General features: G+C 28.5%; 1 protein-coding gene across 2 annotated transcripts in view; it reads left to right on the top strand.

Annotated features, from left to right (window-relative positions):
• LOC117176818 overlaps positions 1-16,810 on the top strand; it is a 37,670-nt gene extending 20,860 nt beyond the window's left edge. The window contains exons 4-5 of one of the 2 annotated variants that reach the window (XR_004467623.1): positions 15,249-15,576; positions 15,681-16,810. Coding sequence is in view for 1 of the 2 variants with exons in the window: in XM_033367139.1 (XP_033223030.1) it covers positions 15,249-15,390 (142 nt within the window). In the remaining variant the exon portion in view is untranslated. Of the gene's footprint in view, positions 1-15,248; positions 15,635-15,680 lie in introns of those variants that run through there. The other variant, XM_033367139.1, reaches the window with a different exon arrangement.
• Positions 16,811-21,667: the final 4,857 nt, after the last annotated feature.

Raw genomic sequence — 21,667 nt, 5'->3', positions numbered from 1 at the left:
TTTTATTTTATTTTTTTGTTGTTTTTTTTTTGTTTTTTTTTGGGTTTTTTTTCAGATTACAATAGGGTTTTTTGGTTTTCGTTTATTCGTTGCGGTCCAAATTTGGTCGTTGGATTCTTGTTTTGTATAACAAGATTTTGCATCAATTTGATTATTGGACGTTAAATGGGATTTTTAATTTGGATTTTGGTCTAATTTAAATTTTGTAAATTTTGATTTAGCTGACTTGGACTGGAGGTAATTTCTAGGATATTATGTTTTTTAATCAGATAAGAGTTAAACATGGTCCTGAGGTATTCAGAAAGGTGCAATTATGGTGTGATATCAATAAGAAATTAAGAGGCAGTTTTCTTCAAAAAAAATTTCTGATTGAATGTAGAAGAAACGATGTTTTACCTAAAAACATTTTTTTCCTGGATAACAAATTTCAAGATTTTTCTTTTCACAGTAATTTTTGCAATACAAAATTTGAACACACTTTAAACAATTTTAAATTTTCACTACTAAATTTATTTATCAAAGATGTTTCAAATCATGTTAATTTTTTAAAGTCAAGAATTTCAAGAATAAGAAGTGAATTAGAAGTTTGTTTGCAACAAAATGAAATTATTAATCTTTTAAAGCATCAGATTCTCCTCAATCAAAGATTTTTAAGCAGTGATGTAAAACATGATAACAAACTTTCAAATTAAATTCATCAGCAAACTAGTGTTCAAGAACAAAATTTAAATTTACATAGGATTTTTGAAGGAGGTAAGGATCCTTGGTTTGTTAATTTGACAGATATTCAAATTCCTGATTCATTCACAGATATTCTCAGATTAGGTCAAGGTTTTAGTAACCGTGTTATAAAAACTAAGGCAAAACAAATGATGGAAATAGTAAAAGATGTTGAATCAAATATACACAAAATTCCTATTTTGGATCAGCAGGATTTCCGAAACAAGGTTTTACACGTTTTAAAATCAAAACACAATTATTTAATACATTAAGATATTCTAAGTTTTTTTCCCATTATGTATTTCATTGTTCTTACCTCTTTCAAAGCTTGAAAATTTACAAATTGTATACAACGATAGAAAAATTTTAAGAACAGTGTTATTTCCTATAATATTAGAAAACCCATTTGCAATTAAAATTTTCTTTTGAATCAATAATGTTTAGAAACAGTTGGAAAACATTTGATCATGAAATGAAATTACTTAATTGAAAATTTCCATTTACAAAAATTGATGTTGCGGTAAACTCGTAATGTTTATTAATAGACTTAATTACAGACGGTTTACTTAAACAGTTTTTTTTTTTGAGTGACTCGCAGAATTCTTAGAAATTGAAGAAATCAACTGCAAGAATAAAAAACGAACATATATATCTTATTTTTTTCATATCTTACTTTGTCTACTAAATCATTAATATCCAGGGGCGAACTGGGCCTATTCTCCCTATTAATAACAGTTAATATGCATAAATATATTAAATTGTATGCATATTTTAAAGCAAATCTCATATTAAATTAACACAAACAATCAAAAATTCCTTGGAACATTTTTAAATACTGTCAAATATTGCTTTGGAAATATAATTTTCAAACATTTTCAACTATTCAATAAGAATAATTTTCAACTCGATCAGATTCAAGTCTTCAAATTTTGATTTATATATAAAAAATTAATAATCATGAATTAATTGAAAGCGTTCAAAATTTAAACGTGCGTTTTTCAATTGGGCAATCTCTAAATGAAAGTATTTCAGACTGGAATTTAGAAAACAGAAAAATTTCAAAATGTTAAAAATGTTAATGTTTGGAGATTAGTTATAGTATTAAATTAAAGTGTTAATAGAAATTACTCGAGTTAAAGTTTAACTATTTCTAAAACGATTTTTTTTATATAATTACATATATATATTTTTTTTAAACATACTTTTAAATTTTCAACACTTTAAATTTATTTATGATCAATAATTTTTTGTTAATAAACTTCTAAGTTTACAATTCAAACTTTGCAGACTTGAATTCCATCAAGTGGAAAATTACTTATATTTCATAGTTGGAAATAAGATTTCGAAAGTTTTGGGTTTGTATCGATTCCATTTTCAAAACTCTAATCTACAAAATTATAATATTTAACGTTTTGAAATTTTTTTTTTAAATTTCAATCTGAATCTTTTAAAAATTTCAAGAGATTTCAAAAGATTTTTAAGGACTTTAAATATTTGAGGATGTTTTAAAAGATGCCAAGAAACTTTTAATTTATTCTTATAATTCAAAGGAGTTTCAAATAATTTTAGCAATTTTAGCAGAGTTATTTAAAACAATTTCAAAGTATGGTAGAAATCTTTAATGGGTGTCAAGGTGTTTCAAAAGATTTTGAAGGTTTGAAATACTTGAGAGTATTTTAAAAGGTTCCAAGGAATTTTCATTTGATTACAGTAATTTAAAATGAGATTTTAAAGGATTTGAAATATTTCATGATATTTTTTAAATTTTAAGGAATTTTCAAGAGCTTTAAATTTTTTTTAAAGATTTCAACAGATTGTCAATAATTGAGGATGTTTTAAAAGAAGTCAAGGAATTTTCATTTTATTTTTATAATTTTAAGGTATTTCAAAGAATTTTAAAGTACTTTAAAAATCTTAAGAAAGAGGTCAAGGTAGGCCAAAATGTTTTGAAGGTATTGCAATATTTGAGAGGATTTCAAGATGTTGCAAGGAATCTTTAATTGATTACGGTAATTTAATATGAGATTTCAATGGATTTGATATATCTTAGGATATTTAAATAGACTCCAAGGAATTTTCGATTGATTTTAATAATTTAGTACGAGATTTTAAAGGATTTAAAATATTTTAGGGTATTTTTAAAATTGCCAGGAATTTTCAAGAGCACTGCAAAATTTCAAGAGATTTCAAAGGATTTTTAATATTTTAGGATGTTTTAAAACATTCCAAACATTTTCAATTAATTTCAATCATTTAAAGCATTTCCAAAGAATTTTAATTATTTTCAACTTTTTAGGTTAAAATTGGATCTGCTTTGTTAAAAATGTAGTTTTTTTTGGTTGATGTATCAATTTAGTTGAAAAAATCTAACTATTTTGTAGACAATTTTTGTTTGTTTTTGTTTAAAAATTAATTTTTTTAAGTACAAGAAAATAATTCTTTTTTGTCGAAAAATTAACTGTGATTAAATATAAATTTTTTTATAGAAAATTAGACTTGGTGGAAAATAAATTTCTTTTGTGCAAAGTTCATATATTTTATTAAAAATTCCGTTTTTTAGTATATAATTCAGCCTTGTGGATAAAAATTTAAATTTTTGTTTAAAAATTTAGCTATTTCGTTGAAAACAATTTCAACCATTTTTTTAATTTATGTATTTTATTCAAAATATTTTTTTTTGTGCAGAAAACGAATTGTTTTAGTTGAAAGTTGAATTATTTATATTTAAAAATAGTCAAATAGTTATTAATAATAATATAATATTTTATAATTATAATATTAACATCAATAATATATATAGTAGTAATAATATCCATATTATATACACCTGATCGGCAACAAAGATATATTTGTGGTAACTAATTGAGCAGAAACTTCATAGGTAAATCATTTCAGAAATTGCTAACTTTCGTCATTTACCGACTCGCAACTTGTGCCCGGAAAGTTGAATTCTCAATCAAGAACATTAATTTTCAATCAAATAAGAAGATTCTTTAACTAAATAGTTGGATACAAAGATAGTTGCATACAAAGATAAACTTTCAAGCACAAATATAATACTTGATATTTCAGTCAAATAATATTTAAATTGGAAGAAAAACACAATTGAATTTAACCAAAAAAGTCGAATTATCAACAAAATAGTTTGATCCTCATGTAAAATTTATGAATTGTTAACCAAATAGTTCAATTTTCAACTGCTTGGTTGTTTCAACTTAATTTTAAACAGAAAAATTATCTTTTAATAAAGTAGTAAGACATTTTTTTACATTTTGTTTTACGAATGTAAACATTATACTTAAGAAATATAAATAAAAGGAAATTAATCGTCTCATTATAATCTATTTGAAAACTTGGTTTAAAAAATTTGCAATTGCCTACTTAGAAAAATCTTCTGGGTTCTCCCTGGATCGAAGCCGTATGTTCGATTTGCAACACTGCTCTCGAGTACTTCATTTCAGGTATTCGGTTTGACTATACTCTTACCTGTCCTTAACCTGCTCAGCAGTAAAAACTATTTGTGAAGTTGCCTAAACCCGGTCGAGCAGTAAAAACTATTTGTGAAGTTGCCTAAACCGGGACGAGCTGTCGCTGACTGGCTCAGTTTCAGACACTTGAAAGTGAGTTGCGAAATTGCGCTTCCATGATATGACACAACCTTGTCGTTCAATTGATTATTTATTCGAAAAAAGTTGTTCAAAGTAGTTTTATGTAAACCCGCTATTCTAACCTCAATGTTTTCCAACTGCTTATGGAATTAATGTAATATAGCATCTCATAAATTAAAGTTTTCAATAAAAATTAGTAAGTATGCATTAAAATGTCCAGTTAGCACAAGCGTTCGCGGCATGCTTGCCTAAACCTTGCGATGCAAGTTCCGGAAGCTGGCTTTGCAAGGCGTAGACAAGCTTCCCGCAAATAAGACAATGTCCGCCATGCGGCAATATTGAGAGGCAAGATTAAGGGACCATTGCCATGGGAATCTTCCCGCAAGCTTGCCTGCAATATTGATGGAACATTGGAGGAAGATTCGTCGGTAAGTCGTATTACAAATTCCTTTTTTTAAGTACCATATATCATACGTTTTTGTAGACACGTAAGGCGGCATTCTGGGAGAAAATTAAAAAACTAATGCGCAGCCCTAGGTGCCATGCAAAACTAATGCGCAATGGATCAAGTTCAAGATTGACAGGAAACGTTTCTTCAATCTTGCTTAGCAATATTGCCACATGACGGACATTTTCTTATTTGCGGGAAGCTTGCAGGAACCTTGCGATGCAAGCTTCCGAAACTTGCATGGCAAGATTTAGGCAAGCTTGCTGCAAACTCTTGTGCTATCTGGGGTAATACTATAGATTTATATGAAGTATTAATAACATTCATGTTATCATTTTACTTTTTAAGATGAATGAAGTAAATTAACTTTTCTGTTAAAAATTTATATTTTCAAATTAAAAATATAACCGTTTTAAAGAAAACTCATCTTTTTGACTTGAAAATTCAACAGTTTACTAAAAATCCTTTTTTAATTTCATGGCTGAAAAATCTTTTTTTGATTAACATTTGAACTATTTTTTTGAAAATTCGTCTAATCACAAATTTCATCTTTCTTAAGCCAAAAATGCAATTTTCGTTGAAAATCAATCTATTTAGGTTCAGGCTTCATCAGTTTGATTGGAAATTCGTTCTTTTTTAAATACTTCGACTGCTTACAATATGTATTTAAAATGTTTTTGATTGACATATCAGCTATTATATTTTTTGATTAGATTTTAACTTTTTTGATTAACCTAATACTTCAATTTTCTAACAAATTCTTCAATTTTAAAATAAAGAAGACTAATTTTCTATCAAAAAAGATGATTTCTTATCGCAACATATAATAGTCGATATTTTAAACAAAAAATGTTTTGATTACAAATTAAACATGACATGATTTTTTAACCAAATAAGATTTTTTATTAAAAAAAGAAAAATATTACAACTAAATTGTTAAATTTTCTACCATAATAATATCATTTTTAACAAAACAGTTGCATTTTTCTCTAAAAAATTTTTATTTAGAATTAAAATGATAAACTTTCGAAACATAAAGACGAAGTTTCACCAAAATAGTTCAAATACTAATCAAAACATATTTTTCAGTCAATTACATTTTCAACCAAACAATAAAATTTGTTACCAAAAAATAATTTAAATCGCTTCAATACATTTTTCAATTCATTTATTAACTTGAATTAAGATGAATTCTAATTCAAAATTTACTTACAAATAGTTTAATTTTGCAAGTAAATCGATAATATTACTCTGTAATATTAAATTTTTATGCATACTTACTAATTTTATTAACAAATTAAATTTATGAATTATTATCAATTTGCTTACCTAAGCAGATGGCAAAATTTGAGGTTAGAATTAGAGGTTTCAATAAACGACTTTAAAAAACTGTTTTAGAACAAATAATGAAACAGTAATCGCAATCCATTCCTGCTTTTTAATGTATTCTGTCATAAATTATTAGTCAATTCTGCCATTTTATTTTGATAAACTCCATTAGATTTTCCTTGTGCAAGTATTGGCTTCTTTGGTGTCCCACTTGAGGATATGTCCCAAAATGCGTGTCCCACTAATGGGCGATCTGACTACCTTAAAAAATGATTTATATTAATAAACTATATAGTTATGAATGTATTTTTTGTTCTAAAAGATCAAATAATGTATTGGTCTCATATTATAACGGTTTTTGTATCAAAAATTCCAATTCCCCATTTTAAAATTGTGTTTATGTGGGTTAGCTTTTCCTAACTGCCCCAGTAATGGTCAGATTACCTTATTGGTTTTGTGTGAAAAATGACTTTCGCGGATTCCATTAAATGTCGACGTTTCGAGACACCATGAGTCAGAAAAAATAGTTTTTATGTCGCTGTCTGTCGTTGTTGTTGTCGTCTGTAAACACGTTAACATTTGAAGAAATTATTCGATTGGATGTCCCTTTTGTACACTGTATAAAGATATGAAAAGAAAGGACAAGTTCGTTAGTCAACTTTTTTTGAAGGAATTGTAAAAAGTTGGAGCATTTTGAACATTTTGAGACCACTTTTTTTTAATATTTGAAAATTCTTCCGACATATTTTTATAGTAGACTAAAATAAGAACAATTTTCTTCAATTACTTTTTTTTATCCAATAAAAATTACCAAAATTATAGCATTTTCAAAATTCAACAAACCAATCGAAAATGAACTTTTGCAGCCAGAAAAAGTGTGGTATGGGAAAAAGTAAAGATAAGAAAAACGTTACTTTTTTAAGACCTTACAAGATTGCCTAAAGACCTGTTTGAAGTTTGCTAACAAAAAATCGAAAATCTAAGTTTTTATTTAATTTAAAATAAAAACGACTAAACTTATAGAATCTTCAAAATAAAAAAAAAATAAAATGAAAATTAAGATTTGAAGCAAAACGAAGCGTGATATGGGAAAATGTCAAGCAAAAAAACGTGACTTTTTCAAGGCCCTACAAGATTGCGCGAAGAACTTTTTGAATTTTGCTCAGAAAAAATCGAAAATTTAAGTTTTTATCGCAACCTAAATGAAAATAGCAAAATTTTTAGGTATTACTTTTTTGTGGGATAAGTAGTTTTTGCTTTATTTTTGAAAAACAAAATTAAGAATAAAGAAATTATATTTGCGTTCTGAAAAAATTTATTCCACCAAAAAAATTTTACAAACATTTAACAAATCTTTTACGAATATTGTTTTGATAGGAAACGTATTTTTTTAGTCGTAAAAAACAAGATTAAAAATAATAAATAAAATGATAAAAACAAGGAAATAAGAATTAATATGATTTAATTTTGATGTATAACAAACATTAAATTAATCATGATAAATACAATTTGTACTTTATTCTTCAAAATCTTTATACACAATCCAAAACAGAGGTAAATAAAAAATGTATTATATTTTATATAAAATTATTGAGCATAATCTAGAAAACTTGATATTTTGGGAAAATCGAGTGCGAACCACGAAATACGTGATCAGAATGTGTTCGCTAAAGAAGGAAGTACTTCAACAAAAGAGTTCACAACCGGAAAATTACAGTGATCGATCCAGGGGCGGTCAACACAATGGAAATATGGTGGCCATACATGTGCAACACTAGTGTCGCGTACATTTGGTCTGTGAACTATTGAGCGTGTGTTAGTGCACATGTATGTATATGCTACTTCTCTAAATGTATTGTGCAAATTTGTATGTGCAGGAAAATAAAGGATATATTGATTTTTTTAGTGCAAAACTTGAAGAACGTGATAAAAACGAAAAAGTAAAATTTGTAAAATAAATTTCGCGTCACCGATATACATGAATAAACTATACACGAATTCTTCTATGAAAGATTTAGTCGACATAGTTTAATTCGAAGGCTGAAGTTAGTTTAAATGTCTTTTTCAGGTTATATTTCTGCCGCACTTCAAAATTTCCAAGTCGTCAGAAGAAGTTCACTTAGTACAATTTCACTTTAAAGCGTCCCGGACGATTTATTTATTGTTTAAAAGAAAAAATAATTTAAGTTATACGACAGCAATACAATTTTTTTAGATTAGCATGCTTCCTATAAAACGTATTTCACGAAAGTTATTTTGTACCTAAGGTTAGAGAGGTTAGGATTTCAAGAAAATTTTGATGTATGACGCTTTCACAAACATTATCATGCTTTACTATTTTAAATAATAGTTTTCACTGTGATCAAATAATGATTTTTTTTTTTTTATAATACTTATGTCTATGTTTTATTTCTAAAAAGAACATATCTGCTCTTCACATAATCACATCAGTTGTTTGTTGTCGGGCTCAAGGGGATTTATCAAAGTTGAAAAACAGCATTCTCTTTTACAGTCGCAATTTGAAATATCTTTTTCTCATTTTTGCATATGGCATCTAAATATTATTTGATTTTGCTGACCAATGTCTGGGATATATTTTTTGCACTGAAGCTGCTTCAAAATTTGGTTAAAGAGATTTGCATTAACTTTTTCTATGTGAAAATAATAATAAACAATTGTTATTATTTAATTCCAAGTGTAAAGGAATTTTAATGAACAGGGTTGGGCAAAAGTTTTCGCACACCTCTTTCTTGATGACTGATTAAGTTTTCTTAATTCTAATCATACCAGAACTACAAAATTTTCTCTGTAAAGGGTTGATTGCTCAGAAATTCTGTATAAAATGAGCCCAGGGTGAAGTCAATGTTTCTAGTATTTGAGTAAATATTACAAAAAAAGTGTAAATTTCAATGTGCTTTTAAACTTTCAATAACTTCCGAAATAAGTAATATTTTTTAATGTTCTTTGGCTTATTTTGAAGCTATTTTTTCATCGCATCACAACAGCTTATACGCATGAATACTACAAACGTGATTTTCGAATTGCAAGAACTTAATTTTCTAACCAAAATGTTCGAAAAATTTGAGAACATCTTATCTGTAGCCAAATCAGAATGAAAATTAAATAAATATATTTTAGGACATTTCATAGAAACTTTATTATTATATGTTTCATATATTTGACAAACATATTTTTTTTATCAAAAAGAAAATTACAATTTTTCCAACTTTTTTGTTACAACTTCAAGTCCTTGCAATTCGAAAAGGGAATTTTTACGATTTTTGCTTATAAGCTGTTGTGATGCGGTGAAAAAAGCTTCAAAATGCACCTAAGAACATTGAAAAGTGTTAATTATTTCAGAACTTATAGAAAATTTAAGAAAACATTGAAATATACACTATTTTTGCAATATTCACTTAAAATCTAGACGTATTGGCTTCACCGTCGGCTCATATTATACAGATTTTCGATAGCAATTCACCCTTTAAGGGCATGTGATACTTAGAAAATTATCGATTTCACGAGTTTTAGGTTCCGACGCCTTTTTTTCTAGGATAATCAATATTTCGTCTTAAAAATTTGGGAAATGATAGCGAACATGCTCACGGACGTCCCCGCACACTTAATTTGTGTTTTTTTTTCAAAATTTTTTTTGATATTGCTAATAACGTGTGTATATTTGGCGGTTATGTATGTTACAATTCTCCTGTGCGTTACTTCCAAACTACACAATATTTTTGGCCGAAAACTTTGGACTTGCAAATAAACATAGTAACTAATCTCCCGGAACTGACCTTGTTTACAGGCAATCAAAAAAGTTTATTCCATAAATAATTTCCCAGTGGCGAAAAATTAAACATTAGTTGCAAAGTTTCATCAGATCTGGTCCATGATTACACCATAATTATTATAGAGTGCTTACCGACAGAATCGGTACGATAGACACCTACATTATCGCAATGACAGAGAGCTAAAAATCACCCTAACCAAAAAACAATACACATGCATAAAATTTGTTAATTAGCACAATAACATTTTTTTGTTATTATCCCTGAAAAAAAGTCCGGGGACATCCGTTATGATATTTTATAGCATCTCCGAATTCAGTTTTTGAAAATTTTCATTTTTGTGGAAAAAAAGCCGTCGGATCTGTACCCGATTGACCACACGACGAAGTATCACATGCCCTTAAAGAGAAAATGTTTTAGCTCTGGTACAATTAAAATGAAGGAAACTTAATCAGTCATGAAAAAGGGGTATGGAAAAACTTTTGCCCATCTCTGTATTTAAAAAATATTCTAATGATAGTTAAACAATATTTTTTCTCCTCTGGAAATACTTTACATTATTGTGAAAATGATAGTAACATTTTCTAGAAAAAATTAACAATTGTAATTTTTATATACCATTCGTTATATATACCATTTCTTCAATTTAGAATTTTCTTTTATCATCATAATTTACGTAGGTGTTCTTGAAAAGAACCCAGGTTCAAATATATTTTTGGGAGTACAACATTTTTTGATTCTATGATCAAATTAAAGTAGTTAATATAAAACTTTGGCACGAAACTTTCATGTATTTGAAAAAGCCATTTTAATGATCCATTGTACCAGATCCATTTATTGGTTACCTAAGGCTGAAAGATACATAAATCCTACAACTGAAACCCTCCTGCTATTAAAAAACAAAACTATCTTTATATTGGCAAAAGCCGCTTTATTGAAGGAAAAATTCCAAGACTTTTCATGTATTCATTTCGATTTTGTTTCGTTGCCGGCATGAATAAACTATTTCTGCTATTAAAAATTGAATCAATTCATGCTTATTACACATAACACACACACGCACACACAGATATACATTTTTTTTTTGAAAAAACTTATTTTTACTTTTCGGTGGCCGTATAGTTTGTTTCTTTGAGTGAGAAAATACTCATATAGTTTTTATAGATTCAAAAAAGTGGTTCAGAAATTGAAAGAATAAAATTAATGAAAAAAGTGAGGTTTTAGTAATCCTCAATTCTTGTCCGACTGGACAACAATTATTTGGCTCGGGTAAAATCTAAACTGTAAACACGTTTGTTAATGATTGCCAAAAATTCTAGGACCTTGTACATATGATAGGGAAAAAAGATGTCATAGAGATGAGATAAGAAATTCGAAATCTATGTAGCAGAAAACATATTCTAAATAAAGTTTTATGTGGCTTTCAATTCAACAGGGTTCCTAACGCTTACTTTTCAGGCTGCCTTAGAGGCTCATAACACGGTGATTGCGAATGAAAAATATAAAAAATATGTTTAAAAGTATGGTTCACGTGTTCTAAATTTTCCAAGAACTATAAAAGAAATATTTCGAACACAATTTTTTTTGTTTTTGTTTGAGGGGGAAAAAATAATTTTTATCTTTATGATACATTCTAAATTTTAAGAAAAAGTGATAGTTTATGTAAGCTTTAACCATTGTAAAATAGTCTACAATACATTAAAAGTAATTAAAAATGACATTTTATGTCATTATATGGTTTTTAGCCCGGGAATACGAAACCTTAGACATTTTTATCTAATTTAAATTATCTATTGAATTTAATTACTGGGCCAGTACTATGCCAGTGATGTACTTCCACTTGGAAACTGTGGAAGGTAATTAGGTAGGTAGGTAGGTAGGTAGCTGGTAGTCAGGTAATTAATAGGTAGGCAGGCAGGTAGGAAGGAAGGTATCAATTTTTTCTCTGTAGTTGTAAAACAGGGTCATTTTGAGTGAAAAGGCCCACATTTTCATGTATTTACATAAAAACGGTATGATGAGAATTTTTTTCTAAGGTTCTCAGTATTTTTACTCGCGCTATTCATGTGAAACTCATCTTCTTTTCAAAATTAAAGTCGTCAGACCTTATCTTTTTTGCGCTACACATTTTTAAATATGTACGTGATAGATATTAAATATGTATGTGATAGATAGATAGATTGATAAATAGATAGATAGATAGATATGGACGGATATAGATATATTGCATATAGAGCTTTTCTGTCAATTTGACCCCCATCCCTTCCCCAACCACTGCATAGTGCATTCTCTACAGTATGCGTATGTAATTTTAACATCAGCGTAACACTGGAGTTGACCTCCCTCCCTAAAACAGTCAATAATAGAATAGAAAAACTTCTGCTTTTTTACATATTTTTTTTCTTTTGTTTCGATTTATTTATTATTTATTTTATTTATTTATTTTAGTTTCGAAAACAAAGTCTACCGCTCTATAAATATATGAATTTATCCCGTGTACAAATAGCCCGGCTTGACCCGACCAGAAGAAGGTTTCTGGCCAAAATCTGACCGGGTCAAACCGGGATACTATTTTGTTAATTGCCCGGCCGGGATCTGACCGAGTTCCCACCGGGACCCAGTCGGCCCAAAATGGTTTTAGGTGTTTTTTTTATCAATTATGAAAGAAAAATTAACCTAACTTTAATTATATGGTTTCCCACTTTTGGTTCTGCGGTTTCAAGACTTGCCGTGACTGCGAAATCGTTGACCAATTTCTTTTTTACTTTCAAAAATAGTTTCCCAGTGAAACTATACTTCTTTTTTTGTGATACGATTTTTGCTTATTTTTAATGTATTTATATATTATCTTGAATAAGCAAAAAATGTAATAAGAAGAGAAATAACTTTTTCCAAACAAGGTTTTGAATTACGTTATCATGCTTGCACGTTATAACGATTCGGCGACTTCCGGAGTGTTTAATTCTAAAAACGCAGTAAAACGTCGGTGGACGCCAGGTTATCTGTTAAGAAATTTGTTAAATTTCACAAAATTGTATCAAATTTCCTGGAGCAAGCGGATTATTTATAAAGGTAGAGAATTATTTTGTTAATAAGTAAGCATTTTTAATATTATTCTACTTTAATGTTAAATCAATCTTCTCAACCGGTTTCATAGGTTAGGACGTCACGTGACACCCCTGAAATTTATTTTATTTCTTGTAAAAAAACCTATGCAAAGTAAGTTACGCTTTAGGTAAATTTGTTATGCAATTTAACTTTAATTTCTTACAATTCAATTTCTTATAGAAACTTAAGAATCATAACCTAAATTTTAGTACTTACATTGAATCAATGTTTGTAGTTAATATATTTATTATTATGAATGCAGTTCTTAAATTGAAATTCCAACATCTTTGTACAGGTGGAAATAAGTGCTGACAAAGATTCTTATCTCTACCAGTTGACAGAATATGTTCGCTGTGGTAAAAAGGCTCCAGTAAAATGCGATCAAGGAGCACAGTCAAAAACCGGTCGGATTCCGACCGGGTTACCCTATTTGTATCCGGGATCCGATCGGGTACATCCGGCCGGGATCCGACCAGCGCAGCGTGACGAAACCAACTAGAATCCGACCGGGCAGCCTGACCAGATTCCGGATACAAGCAGGGCAACCTTGCCGGAATCCGGCCCGAACACGGCCATCATTTCTACACGGGATATTGTAACATTATATTAATGAATGAGCTTATAAATTTAAAGGGAGTAAATAAAAACATTAGATAATTTTATTATTAAAAATTTTGTAACCTTGAAACCCTAAATTATTTAATTTTCAATATTTTAAATCCTGCTATATGAACCGCAACTTAAAATGTTAAACTTTGTGCTCGGGAGGGGGGGGGGGGGGGGCTGGCTTTAAACTTCAGCCCGGACAACGTTTACGTCCCTAGTGATTTTCATCTTACCTTACAAATGTGTAATTTCTCTTATAATAGAAGTAAAAATCTCTAAGAAAAATTCTGCAATCTATATTTTCACTTAGGTTAGTCGTTAATATCACAAGAAAATAAACTTCATACCATTAACTTAATAAAAAATTTACCTCACTTTGCGTTATTTTATGATGTACTCAATCCTACAATAATTATAAATTTTGTCTAAATGCAGTAATGTCCTCCATTTACCCAACGAATTGGGTAAATTTTAATTAACAAATTTTCTCCGTGTAAGATGTAAACTTGGAAGCCTGGCGGCGTTTCACCTTCTGCATTGTGTTGCTAAAGATTCGCAATAAAAGTAAAAAAAATTCTGCTAATTGTTATTTATTTTTTTAAACAAAAAATTCTGAAAAATGTTTTTTTAAGTTGAATACCTGAAAAATATGAGGACCTAGAGCAAGGAAAGCAGTGTGTATATTGGCTTTGCTGATTATAAATTTCAGGATCAATAATTCAAAATAGCAGTCAAACTTTTTTAAAATATTTATTAAAAAAGATACAACTCAACATAAATTATTAAAACATGAAATACATCTTTTTTAAGGAATTGTTATGTAGCATAAAATAAGTTGAACTCGAAATGAAGGGTGACACCGTACTTAAATGGAGCAAAATACCCCCAAAAATGTTTTTCCCTGTTAGTTTGGAAGCAGTGCATTGAAAAAAATGGTTTTTAACAGAAAAATAGCTTTTCAATTTACAATAAGAATGCTAGTACGATTTTTTGCTCAGGGGGTTTTAGTTATATACACATCCCTCTACTCTGAGGGTTAAATACTCTGAAAGTATAAACTGCAGAGTAACAATCCAAACCGGCGTTCTTATTGTAATTTTTGAGAGCAATATCTGTCTGTAGAAAATAATTTTTTTCAAAGCACCGTTTCCAAAATATGAGCCAAAAACCATTTATTGTGTGTGTTTTGCTCCATTTGGATGGTTTCACACTTTTTTTCGAGTTAAATTTTTATGTTACCTACCAATGCCTTAAAGAATATGTATGGCAAATATTAATAGTTTGTTAACATTTTTTTTTAATTAATGTTAAAAATTTTTTCAGCAACCCCAATATACATATGCACAGTATTTTCGTGGCTTTAGGATTTTATTTGTCCAATTTTTTTAAACTCTAAAATCGATTTTTTGGGAATCTTTTCAATACACAACTTTAAGAACACAATGCGAAAGGTTTCATTCAAATCAGCAGAACACCGTCGGGTTTCCAAATTTTTCATTTTTAACGTCTAACGTGACTCCTCTGCAACGCAATTATATTTGAAAGCGATTTTGAACCCTCCTTTCTTTCTATGGTCGTGTTTCAGATAGATGATTCACAGAAAAATGTACTAATTAATTAATTTAATTTACTCTTTATAAGGAAAGCTGAAGAGCTGCTAGAAATTGCTAGAAAAAGCTCACTGGAGGAAATAAAAGAAAGCATAATTAGGCTTTATCCTAGACATATTCGAGATCTCTTAACAATATGTGGCTTCAAGCTAGCCAAATTGGACCAACAATAACAATCAGCAATTCATCCCATTCACCAGCTCGAAATTCCACTTCAGCGATTGTTATGACAACCGAGTTCAAAGAACGAGGAGGGTGCATTTTTTACATCCAGTTGAACAGGTTGAAGATTTTGAAGATTCGGATGCAGATGAAGACACTGCAGCAGTTATCCATTTAACGTGTTGATATAGAAAATGGTCAACTTTTAAAATTATTATGAATACTTATAAACGATAATTTATTTCAGTCGATCAAGAAGAAATCTTAAACTTTGAGTGTTCTTTCCTGTTCCCATCTCTAGAATAAGACACAGAAAGGACGACAATCGAAATATCTAGGCAGAATTGTCTCCATGATCTACTTCAGCTCTACACTGATAAGGAAATTGTCAATAAAAACTTAGAAGTTAAATTCATAGGTGAACTAGGTATCGATGGTGGCGGGCTCACCAAATAATTATTTAATATATTTTTCATAAAGTGTCAGGGTATATTTTTTCAAGGAGAGGACTGTTTAGTTCCGTACTTAGAATTAAGCAAACGCTATCACCAGGATCACTTTATCATTATTGGACCATTTTGCAGCATATGCTGCTGTTAACGAATACTCTTTAGGCAAAAATGTAAAAAATTACCCTCATGTCAATTGGCGATCCAAACAAGGATATTGATTCGGACGTTTTATAGCAAGAACTCGGAAATTACGCATCGAAACGATGCTGCATTTTTTTAGTCGAATCGGTTCCATGAAAGACCATCCTCTAAAGCATTTTTAGAGCGATTGAAAGTAATTGCAAACGAGACATTCGTGAAATAACCAAGCAGGCTCATTTTAAAGATGCGACAAGGAGTGATTCCTGAAAAACATAGTATTTTTTGGGAAAAGTGTGATTTCAGAGTTCTTTCGGAAACGCAAACCCCTACAGCTGTCAAAGTACTGAATTTTTTGCTGACAGAACCGAATTTAAGTAATGAAGAAAGTGATGTGTATCACTATTTTGAAATGTATATCCGATGCCTGGATACAGAGAAATTAGAAACGTTGTTGTTTTTAATCACAGAGTCGTTCCTTATGCTAAATTGTATCTACGTAAAATATAATGATTCAATGGGGTTAAGCCAAAGGACTTTATTTAGTACATGTATGGATATTGTTACTTTCCCTAAAACGTACACAACGTTTGTTTAGAAAATGATGAAGCGAAATTATATACCAAATACTAACTCTCAGTTCTCAAAAGGTTTAATTTATTTTTATTCACTTTTTTTTTAATTCAATATCATAAGAAGCATGAGATTAAGAGCAACACCGTCACTAAATTTCATGTATCTTTTAATGGTCGTTATCAGACCCACTATGTGTGTCTGATTTACAAACTTAACTTTTAAAATTATCGACTTCAAAGACTTAAAATTTATAAATTTTGAACATTATAATCCTACCGATCTTCTATTGCATTTTTTTATATTTTTAATGTAATGCCTTAAAAATTCCCTATTTTTAGATGGAGATTCACAAAAATTAATCATTTAAAACTTAAAAATATTGGTCTGGAAGAGTTCAAGAATAAACATTAATTTGAAATGAAGTCATTGAAATGAAATAATTAAAAATTGTGTTCCAAATAAAAATAAATACAAATTCGACGATTTGCAATTTATTTTTCAGTAATCCAATAAGTTCTTTAATTTTTAATGTTTATAATTGTAGAGCTATGTCTAAGAATATCGCGATTTTCACAAAAAATAAGACTAACACATCCTTCCGGGTGATTGAAAATAAATACAGAGCCTATCCATTACAGTTTGCAGTTTGAATCGCTTTAATATCTGTAATAGAACTGAAGATAATATAGTTGCACATTTTTGTACTTTTAAGCAACAATTTATATTATTTTTTAAATTTATCAACTGCAACTGGTTCACAACAGTTGAATATTCAACCTAAGAAGACAAATTGCCAACGAAAAAGTGTCATAGTTTATATTTTAATTTAAAAAATGAAATTAATACAACAAAATAAAAGAATTTTTAAACCAAAAAGACAAATCTCTAACTAATAAAGATTTTTCCCTAAAAAAATATGACTGTTCAACAAAAAATTAATTTTCCACGAAAGTGATGCATTTTTACGCAAAAAAAGGAAATTAAAAACTGAAAAATTATTTTCTACATCAAGAAAAACGCGAAATTTTCTGTACAAAATATCAATCTTAAACAAATGGAGAAGTTACATTTTCTGTTAAAAAATTAATTCTAAACAAAAAAAAAGAAGAATTTTCTACTGAATAGTTAAATTTTCAACCAGATATAAGCCTTCATTAAAGAAAAAGTTCACAATGTACTTTAACTTTGACCCAAGTAGTTTAATTTTCAATTAAAAAAGATTAATTTTTTACATGATGATTAAACTTTTTACCAACGAGAGAACTTTTCAACTTAAAATATAAATCTTTAACAAAAAAGTGATTTCTTAACAAAGCGATTTTCATACAAACAATGAAATTTCTTTTATACCAGATGAAGTTTTAAATCAAAAAGGTAAAATTTCAAAAATTAGTTGATCAAACTATGAATTTCTTAACCAGAAATAATTTTCTACCAAACAAGTTAATTTTTAATCCAAAAAGATGAATTTTTAACCAAAAAGGATGAATTTTCAACCAAATTGTGGAATTCTCTACCAAATAGTTGTATTTTTATCTAAAAATATCAATTTTGTACTGAAACAGATGAATTTTTACTAAAAAAGAAAATTTTGTTATAAGTGGAACTTTCATCCAGAAAATATTTCAGATCATTTTTCAATACCAAAATATAAATTTTTTACGAAATTGTTATGTAGCATAATAGCTTAATTTCTAACCAAACAGTTGCATTTTTATCAAAATAAGATTTAATTTCTGCTAAAACAGGTAAACCTTAAAATAAAAAATAAAATCTTTAAAAAAAAGAGTTGATTTTTCATCCGAAGTCATAAAAAAAAACACAATTTTCTATTAATTAAAATAAATTCTAAGATTCTCATAAATTCTCAGAGAATTTATTTCTCAGTTATATTCTCGGTAATATTCTCATTCTCGTTACGGTTCTCAAAGTAATATAATTGGCTCAGAACTCTAATCCTACACATAGTGGGCTAGTATTATAATTTTAATTGTGTATTTACAGTTTCAATATGGCTGACACACAGGGCTAGATGTATGGAGGTACAGCAATAACCAAGTGTATAGATCCTAACTGTACTTTAAAATTATTTCGTATTTAAAAAGCAGCATCTAATAAAATAATAAAATGGCATCTAATCCTAAGCAAAGAATATTTGTTCTAAGCTTGCGCAACGTTATACCAAAGATATTAGGTCCTAGATACGGCATGAGATTAGTTGCACCAGATGCCGGTAGTTAGCGCGGCAGGCAAGTTTGTGGTCCTGCATATATAGTATATATATTGCTTTTAGTTCGGCCATAGTTGTAGAGGCGCGACATGTACCGATTGGTTCCGTCACATGTTTGTAGAGGTGCGACAGGCAGCTATATATTCGATCGCGCCAAATTATAGTGCATTTAAAATCCAAAATGGTAATAATCCAATTTTACTTTTTAAGTGAATGAAAAAATAATTTTAATATATCTTTACAAAGATATGTATACTTACACATGGTGATCCAATAGATTGGTGAGCCGAAGATATGAAATTGCTGGTTCTAAAGAGTTGATATTAAAGAACTCTAAAAACATTTTGAAATCAAAATTAGTCCCAAAATGTAGCAAAGAGGTCCTAAAATTTTGAATTCTGGTAAATTAAATATTTTTTCCTACGTGTATTAAGATAGGGGTAATTTTTTGCATGTAGAATTGTTAGTATAAAATATTCATAACAAATTTGAATTAAAAAGTTTTTTTAAATTTAAGTTATATATATTCTGGAAATGAGTAGAAAAGTGAATGTAAAGATTCAGCTAACTTTTATTGAAATTCAAATACACTAAAAAAATGTCTGGTGAAATTAACCAGAATTGTGGTTAAATATGCACTTACTATTTTTTCTGGTTGAAGTAATCAAAAGACTAAAAATCAAGCTATAATTTTCTTATAGACCAGGAAAAATGTCTTCTAAAATATTGCATATTTTAAATGTTTGTGAATTTAGTGGTACATGCATTTTTTAAGAGCTGGAAAGTCTAAGAAGCATTTTTGAAAGTCAAAGGAAGTTACGACTTGCTTCTACAGTTTAGCTAAGGCCATGTTATAAATAAAACCATTTTTTTCAAATTGAAATAAGAAGTAACTCAATCATACAAAAATGTCATTTTTTCTCATACTCTAAAAATCTAATATTAAGAAAAAATATGGGTTTGTTTAAAATTAGGTTCTTTTTTTATATCAAAAAGTCATTGAAGTATTATATTTCTATACTTGTGACAACACGTGTTATCTTTTTACGTTTAAATATAAACTATTTCTGTTCTTCTTGGACTTCGTTTTTTGGCCAGTCCCAGGCCTTACGTTTAGAAACATTAATTTAGTTTTTTTTTCAAGACCTTGACGCCATTTTTATCTTTGATTTCTTTGTATATATAGTGAAACTTCTATAATTCGAACCGCCGATAATTCGAAGTTTTTTGTTGGTCCCTGTCAAAACCCCTATCCTTTCAATGTTAAAAATTTTATATAATGTCTTTTCACACATGTCTTTTCAGTCTAATATTTTTATTTTTTATTGTTATGTATTACTGTTTAAAATTATGATTATCAAATTAAATTATTATTATTAATTTTTTATTTATTAAGATATCGCCTGAAAACGGAATTATTCTATAATTAGAATTTTTGATAATTAGAATTTTTCCGCGCCCCATGCCACTTTCAATTATGGAAGTTTCGCTTTTAAATTTTCTCCGCCAGTCATGGATAGAAAAATATACTTTCCGGCTAGTCGATTGGGCTCAGGCCGTAGCACGTCATGTTTGTAGACGGGAGGTTGCAGGCTTGATTTTCGCTGCCAACACTGTTCTTAATGTTTGTTTGCATTTTACTCGTTTAACTGTTTACATATTTAATTCCATTCAAAATTTGTAATATCGACAACATAATTATTTTAAATGGTTTCTTTTAATAAAAAACCTTGCTCTTAAAATTTTTTGTTCGTCAACAAATTTATTCTCTAATAATTTTAATATTTTTGTTTAAAATTGTTTTAAATGAGAATATGAATAAAAAATGCATTATAAATTAATGACCTCATTAACAAAAAGAGGATTGTTTGGGAAAAAGAACCACAATCATGCAAAAAACCCGACTTTTTATTTGAAAAGGGCAATAAAAATGTTTATTTCTTCCATAATTAAAAAAAAATGGAAGGAATTTCATATTTGAATAAAATGATGAATTTATCCAAAAAATACATTATCTGGCTCTTTGTTGTTAGATTTAGTTTTAAGAAAATTTTGTACTCCTTTTTAAAGATCTTTATACAAAACCAAAATTTAATTCCGCTTTTTGGTATTTTTTTATAACTTTCTTCTAACAGCAATTCATAAAATAGTAGACAGTTGGACATAATGTAAAAATTACAATCGAACATGAAACGTGAAAACTGTCATCTAGATACATTAAGTAAAAATAAATATTTCTTTCTGACAATATAAAAATTTCCATTTTAATATTGAGTCTATCAAATTATAAAGGAAGATATTTGAAAATTATATACGTCTAGCGTTATAATGCTGAAAGCTTGTTTTTTCAAAATCAGTACATTTCAATGAAGATTTTTTTCTTCATTTTTCAATCTTGTAAAAAATTTCCCAGATATTTACGATTTTCTATTAAAATTTTGTCTCTCTTAATAGCTCTAAGGGAAAAAATTTAATTTTGAGTAAAACAAGAAAACATATTTAATTTTTTATTATATATTTAATTATTAGCATCTGAAAGAGAAAAATCATCCTGATTTTTATAAACCGCTAAGATAAAAATATTTTCTAAACTCAAAAGTTCGATCCGTTATATCAATATCGTGAATGTTCAATAACATGAAAAATTTGAGATGACAAATATCCAATATTTCAGTACTGATGAATAACTTATTGATAAATTGTGTTCTAAATTAAATTTAAAGAAATTCCTGGATTTTTTACATTGATTTCTTACATTTTGATTCTATGAAGAAAATTTAAATGGCAATAAAGTAGACCACGTGCAACAGTCAAACGTCGGCCGACCGGCGACGATGGGGCGCGTGCGCATGTTTAAATTTTCATTTGTTTCCCGAGACACACGAATTATTA

Source organism: Belonocnema kinseyi, chromosome 7 (assembly GCF_010883055.1).
Source record: "Belonocnema kinseyi isolate 2016_QV_RU_SX_M_011 chromosome 7, B_treatae_v1, whole genome shotgun sequence".
Taxonomy (NCBI): domain Eukaryota; kingdom Metazoa; phylum Arthropoda; class Insecta; order Hymenoptera; family Cynipidae; genus Belonocnema; species Belonocnema kinseyi.
This window is presented reverse-complemented; position numbering and strand designations above follow the sequence as displayed.